Source organism: Sinocyclocheilus grahami, unplaced genomic scaffold (assembly GCF_001515645.1).
Source record: "Sinocyclocheilus grahami isolate Dianchi unplaced genomic scaffold, SAMN03320097.WGS_v1.1 scaffold1271.1, whole genome shotgun sequence".
In the NCBI taxonomy this organism is placed as follows: domain Eukaryota; kingdom Metazoa; phylum Chordata; class Actinopteri; order Cypriniformes; family Cyprinidae; genus Sinocyclocheilus; species Sinocyclocheilus grahami.
Window position 1 is genome coordinate 129,686 of NW_015506450.1, and position 7,473 is coordinate 137,158.

The 7,473-nt window shown below is 39.1% G+C and overlaps 1 protein-coding gene across 1 annotated transcript in view; it reads right to left on the bottom strand.

The window, feature by feature from the left end:
- Positions 1 to 2,769, bottom strand: part of LOC107568675 (kin of IRRE-like protein 3) — a 46,922-nt gene extending 44,153 nt beyond the window's left edge. Inside the window, exons 1-3 of the mRNA XM_016254655.1 lie at positions 2,740 to 2,769; positions 1,630 to 1,860; positions 1,147 to 1,297 (exon numbers count right to left, since the gene is read on the bottom strand). Of these exons, the coding sequence (XP_016110141.1) occupies positions 1,147 to 1,297; positions 1,630 to 1,860; positions 2,740 to 2,769 (412 nt within the window). The remainder of the gene's footprint in view (positions 1 to 1,146; positions 1,298 to 1,629; positions 1,861 to 2,739) is intronic.
- Between the last annotated feature and the right edge of the window lie 4,704 nt (positions 2,770 to 7,473).

Consider the following 7,473-nt stretch of genomic DNA (forward strand, 5'->3'; position numbering starts at 1 on the left):
TTCGCTGTGTTTTGTATATCTCCGCCTGTCTGTGTTCACACTCTGTTGCTTGGTGATAATACAATATAGTCTTAAATACGAAAAAAAGAAGATAATGTGAAAATGATATCCTAAAAATAGGCTTCATTATCATTAAATGTCTATTTATCTATCTCTCTGTCTCTCTATCTATGAATGCTATCTATCTATCTATAGCATTTGCATTTGTGATAAATAAATACATATGGATGGATGGATGGATTGATTGATTGATTAATTAATACACCCATCCTGTAATGCACAGAAATGTAATTATTTAATTCCCATTACTGCAAAGTGAGAAATAAATAAATAAACAAACAAATACATGTCCTTGCGGTATTATTTTCATGCGAAATAGTACTATTAGTAATACTACTATACCCTATCTCCTATCTGCTGCATTGGATAAACACATGCAAGCAAGCATTTAAGCTGGTGCAACACTAACAAATGTTAATCATCTTTAATATCTGCTCTGCTCCACAGCGCCTCACCTGGCACCCGGATCCCTTTTGCGCCACAAAGTGCTTCTTATGTCATGCATAAAGTTGCACAACGGATCTGTCACTAGTAATGGGTCTCTAAATACCATGTTCTGCTTTATTAGTCATAGTTAACATTATTGATGAGGGTTCGAGGCTTCGAGCAATGCAAGTATAACGGTATTGTTCTCTGAAATTTCTTGAGAAGAGATTTCCTCTAAATGGGCAGACAGAAAGAACTAGAATGAGTGGGTGAGATGTGAAAGTAAATGTGATTTTTTTTTTTTTTGGAACTGAATATTTAAAGAAAAAAACATGATAACTGATTAGAGTTTACATTTTCAAGGGTTACTAGAAGAAACATTGTGGTGACTTTTTGTGCCAATGTTGAATTGTTAACAATACCAGCACATTTTTTATTTATCGCAAGAGGATTTGGCAATCTACATTAATTATGACAATCCAGCAGACAATGCTCCCATTAATACTGAAAATCTAAGCACTCTGATTAGTATCACAATGTATTTTGGTGTTTTAATTCAGTGGAAAGCAAGCACGATCCAAAACGAAAGACAGAGAAAACTGCTGACTTTGTGAAAATAAATGAAGAAAAAGGAAACAATCTGAGAGTGACATCACTTACGTTGAATGTCAATCGTGACACTGGTCTCTTTCCCATTGGGCACGGCCTTGTTGGACGCCCGGCAGATGATCTTCTGCCCGGTTTCAATGTTGGAGGCTGAAATGTAGAGGGTGCTTACAGTGCTCTCCCTTCTGCCATCTCGAAGAAGAGTCTACAGGAAGAGAATAAAGCAGGGTTATCGACAGTTAAATTGTGCCGTATTATTTTATTTTATTATTTTATTTTAGGAAATAATTACACATACAATGTATTATAATAATAAAAAAATAAGAATACAATTATTTAAATAAATAAATACCCTAGTTATGGATGTTACTATATGGAAAGTAAAGGAAAAGGTAAACTGGTGATTTTTTTCAGTTGCAGTCATGGGTGTTGAGGGTGAAAGACAGCACATAACAACATCATTTAAAATCAATCCCAAGGCTGGCATTCAAAAAAAGCTCTTTTTCCCCCAGCTGTCCATAGGAAATGGAGACAAACAGTCGGTTCCGTGCTCATGGTCTCTCTGCACATGGACCAATTGTTTTTGGGAGAAAACAGCATGTTTTGGGGCTCCTTTGTGCAGCTTGAGAGTGAAGCTTCGGTGCGTGGCATGTCGTACACCATAGAGGAAATCAATCTTCTTTTCCAGTGGTCATAGTCTGCGCTAGGCCTTGCCTGCCCAGCATAGAGCTCCATCTGGAAGCGCTCGACAGAATCCACATGCACTCTCTGCCACACAGCAATGACACATAGAGAGGCGGAGAGAAAGAGAGATGCTAACCAGCATGGCCAACACAACAGTCACCCACCAGAATAAATTGGCCTTCCCAGCAGGCATTCTTACTGGCTTGTGTTGCAGAATGATGGGAGAGATGCACTACTGTATATTTTGTGCATTTGTAAATGTATTAAAATATAAATTAAAAAATCCATCTCTAGACTTTTTGGATAGGAATGTTAACAAATAGCTTTCTCCAGTTATTCTAAATATATTTGTCTTGTTCAGAAGCTTGTGGGTAACACCATTTACTTTTTGAAAACTATATATATGCTATGTTTTTACCACCAAAATCTATCTTTGTACACTGTTCCCTTATGAAAGTGTAATTTCCAGCATGTGAAAGTGTTCCAATAAAATGTCCCTTCAGCCAAACCCCCACAGCAGCCCGTGGCCTTTTAATGCCAGAAGCGTTCACTTGCGTGGGTGGCCAGTCAAGACCCCATCTGTGTCTCTATAAGACCATGTATTAAAGTCATCAGCTCCCCCAAAGAATCTAGAAGAATAATGTACTTTTGAGCCATAATAGTCACTCGCTAATAATTAGTCACGTCATTGGACAGGCCAGTGATAGGGAGCTTGCTAATAGTAGTAATTACCTGCTCACTTTTTGCCACCGATCTAAAATATAGCAATGAAACCTCACACTCACCATCCCACCAACAGATCCACACTCTCTGCCATTCAGCAATGACTCATAGAGAGACAGATAAAAAGAGCATGGCCAACACAACAGTCACCCACCAGAATAAATTGGCCTTCCCAGCAGGCATTATCCCTGGCTTGTGTTAGAGATGCACTATGCTACTCAAGAGTTCTTCATTTCTTACTTTGTCTTTCTCTTTAATTCTCTTTTCCATCGACTCTTACAAAGATGCTGCTGTCAAGATCAAGGTTTGGCTAATTAGCATATTGCACTAGATGTGTGACCGCATATGTATATATACAATCTTTTTTTTTTGGGGGGACAGGAACGCTAACAGATAGCTTTCTTACAAACATAAAACAAACATATTTTACTTGTACAGGGGCTTTGTATTCAGCAAAATTAATATTGTGGGTAATGGCATTTTATTTTTATTAAATAAAATTATTAAATAATTTAGAAAGATAATGATGTTATAAATTTCAGAACGATATATGCTATGTTTTTGGGTTGTACACCCTGTTTTTATCACTGAAATCTATCTATGTGCATTGCTCACTTATGAAAGTGTAATTTCCAGCATGTAAAAGTGTTCCAGTAAAATGTCCCTTCAGCCAAAGCCCCACAGCAGCCCGTGGCCTTTTAATGTAAGAAGTATTGACTTGTGTGGCTGGCCAGTCAAGACCCCATCTGTGTCTCTATAAGACCATGTATTAATGTCATCAGCTTTCCCAAAGAATCTCGAAGAATAATGTACTTTTGAGCCATAATAGTCACTCGCTAATAATTAGTCACGTCATTGGACAGGCCAGTGATAGGGAGCTTGCTAATAGTAGTAATTACCTGCTCACTTTTTGCCACCGATCTAAAATATAGCAATGAAACCTCACACTCACCATCCCACCAACAGAGAGGAAAAATAAAATGAAAGTAAAAGAGTGTGAGACAGAAGAGAGGAGGAGAAAAAGAGAGAGGCATATGTTTAAAACACACTGAGAATGTGTTATTATATGTGCCACAAAGACCTTGATAAAGAACCCCTTCCGGAAAAGGCACATATTTCTCACCTTTCTCACAACTGTAAAAAAGAGGCTTTTCAGGTAGTCAAATAATATTTAGTAAAACAACAAACATTGTTCTGTGTCCTGTCTAAGCATTAAAACAATTAATATTGCATCTTTACAAGCTTCTGCTATTGCCTCTACTCACGCTCCATTTCACGTGGCCACTTTGAAACAGAAAGTGAGGCTCAGGTGGGAAAGCCCCATTAGTAAAAGTAAACAACAATCCCAGCGTTCCATTTGGATGGGCTCATCCCTACGCCCTAATAAAGGGTTTACCCACCGGAGTGAGAGCTTCGAAGGGATGAAGGGTGTAGGGGTCAAAAAACCTCTTAACGATACGATCAAGGAGATGCCTTCGTTGCGCATTTTTGTACGTGGGTTGAATTGTCTTTTACGTTAAATATAATGCGTATTAGTATATGTAATGTAATGTATGTATTTGTAATGTATATTGTACCAAATCTAACTCAGTAGTATAAAAAACAGTACTATACATACATTTATAGGTGAATTCGAACTCTGTGACTCCAAACAACTTCCCTGTGCAAAGGATCATGGGGGCCCGAAGTGTCCATCAGTTGTACCCTTCGAAAACCTTCATTCCGAAGGGCACTTTAAAGTGGCCAGTTTTGAGCACTTCGGTTTGGAACGACCCTTCAATATGGCAGCCATGATTGTTTTCACTCCAAAGTGCCCTTCGGAGGGCGATATATCCCGTTTGGAATGCACTGAATGTTTCAGCCATTTTGAATTTGAAGGTGGGGCTCAGGGTCCATGCTATGTTAGCTCGCTTTTTGAGCTATTTTATCGTGACTCGTGTTTTACAGGCTTTACCTGAGCACTTCATATCACAAGTGCAATGTTGTACCGGGTCCACTACTGAGCAAGTTTACTAAAATCCATACTTATAGCGCTGGTTATGTGATGCAAACGTCAACATGTATTAGTTTACAAATCATGCACAATGTTAAAAGTGTTTTGAGGTGCAAGATACCACTCAAAAATAAGTCTTTATTAATTAATAATCTGCGCCTGTAATCATAACTGAAAAGGAATACAAATTGCTGTTTTTTTACTGCCACTAGAGTTCATGTCAGCTGGAAACTGCAGTGAATTGTATGTATAAGTACATTTTTGGACTTGTGCAAAAATGTAGGCAGAAGCACATTTTTAATGAGCCTATGTTTGCATAAATACTTATGTTAGAACATTTTTTAAAATATCTTGGGAGACTGAATCTATTGCATTGTCACAATGATTCTACTGAAATGGTTTCACCAAATGTAGGCCATTCCATACTGTACTGCATATTGTGTTTGTCAGAGAGTCAAGCAGTGAGCATGACGGCTGTTGCTCCGCAGACTAGGTGCTCACCTCACCAGCTGAAAGACACAAGCTGTCAGCCGCAGGATGTGTCAATGCAATATCCTGCCTGACACAGTCCGGATTGTTTCCCTCACTGCTCAGGGCCTGTCTGAAGTCATTAATCTTGAATGGGGCCTGAAACAGCCAAGGACTCAACACTTAACCAGGACCGGGCCGAAAATAGCTCCAAATTACAAATAGATAATTTCTGGGGGTGCAGCCTGGAGCGTGTCAGCTCTTTCTACAGGAAGTGAAGGCTGCGAATCAGGAGTGGAGAATACTGCTTAAGAATGAGGCCCGAGACCGAATTAGAAATGTCAAAACTAGATGTGTGTTTTAAGGCACAATGCCTCAGCTGTATGTGCATTTCAAATGGGCCTGTCAAATGTCAGAATCTGAAAATGAAGTGTCTGCGCTGGCCTCATCTATCCGTTTACTCAGTATAAAGGTTAGCAAATGTCAGTAAACATCCTTTTGAAGTGTGCAGACACAAATTGTGTGAAATTAAGGTTGACGTCTGGGGAAAAAAGCGGCAGCGATTTGCTGATTAGACCTCAAGGCGCACTGATACTAATAATTTAGGAAACATTAGCATGCCGTCGCAAAGTCCCTTAACGCGTTTTTAAACACAGGCCGTCGCTGGAAGGTGTTTCAAATCAGCCGTAATAATTGAGGACCAGCACGGCCACACGTTTCGCCGCCTATTACCACGTATTAATTTCACTATGAGAGAGATAAGTGTTCTGCGGCTTTGTTTTCCCATCTCTCTCAAAAAGAGTGTAAAGTTCTGTCTCTGTTCCTGGGGTTAAAAGCCATTCTTTGATTAACTAATGTAATCCTGCACCTCCAGTTCTGATTAATTTCCACCATTTTACGGTGCAATTAATTAGATGCCTTTTTACTTCTCTCCTCTCCAGCTTTTAATTTCAGTGGCAAAACCGCAAGAAGGTTAATTAAGAGGGGGTGCTGAGAGGAGGGGATAGAACTGAAGGGGTGGAGGTAGACTGATGTTTCATGCATTAACAGAAGAGGCTAAATTTGGAAAGAAGAAAGCATGAAGGCGACAGTCAAGCTCTTGTGTCTGCGGAGCTGCGCCGCATGCTACCTGCTTAGGTAGCATGAAACAATTAGCCACTTTCAGTTTGATGCTAAAGTTAATTAGAACTCTATCTGAAATATTGAAATATTCTCTCATGGCGGGCATTACTATTTAAAAGCCTGCACTAATTATACAGACATTTAACCAGGGATGAAGTCTTGGGGGTGAAATTAAATTTGAGAGACAGATGAGGAGGGAAAGGGGGGAAAAAGAAAAGTCAGTTGTTCAGGTCTGTGTAGAAATCCAATGCACTGTGCAAGTGAAAATCATACAGAGAAAATGAGTATTTTGTCTTTAAAATAGGTGATTGTTTTGGTTAGCTATGTTAGCAAAGGATCAAAAAATCATTTGGACTTCCCAAAATGAGCCACATCACAAAATGAACTGTAGAAAGTTCTTTAAAAACCCTCTTTGACCTCTCATACACTTGGTAAAATTCTCAAATCGCTGACCTGTTCTGAATTTCCACCGTCCCATCCATATGCTGCTTTGCCTTTGTTGTGTCTTATCGTCACATCTACTGCACCATCAGTGTTTTACTGCAGCTCATCAGGTAAAGACAATCAGAGGCCAATAAAAAAAATAAACTACACCTCAACAATGGAAGAATGACACATTGGTCATTTGAATCATTAAGCATCTCCGATAGCAGAAATGTCAGTTTAACAGAAAGACATATTCACTGCATACTTCATACAGACATTGGCCTACATTTGTCCTGATTATGAGCCTGATAAAGGGGGAGTGTGAGAGAGTTTCCACTTGTCCCATTCTCCATTATTCAGACCAAGTGATTGTGGCTTAATAGCATGAATAGAGATATTAGGAAGCTCACCTGCCTACATCCATCACAATGTCTTGTCCCACACACCCGTCACCATGCTAACTGCAAAAAAAAAAATGTATATATATATATATATAATAAAAAATGAGTGCTCGTCTTCCGATTAGCGGCGCTTCCTTTAACAAGTGTGCTGATGGGCAGTATGGCATTTACACCAGCTAAATCAATGGTGTTTATCTGCTCTTTAGAAACAGCCAATAGTCAGATCAGCTAGAGGGAGGGGTAGCATTAGCATTAGCCGAGAATATCTAATTTATATGGTTGTGTTGATCACTCAGCTGCTGATTTCTACCTCAGATTGACCCCAATAGAAGATCATATTGGCAAGCTGAGATGAAATATGAGTTTTGATTGCATTAAAACAGAATTATGACACATGGATTTGGGCTACATCACATATAAAAACATACAAACATCAGCTGTATTTAGGGGAGGGAAACCTTTTATAAGAGGAACGTTAAAGGAAAAGAAAAAAAAATGGGGAAAACAATATGGCTTTGGCTTATCTTGCCATCTGTTTGTTTGTGTTGACACATTTTGCAGGGT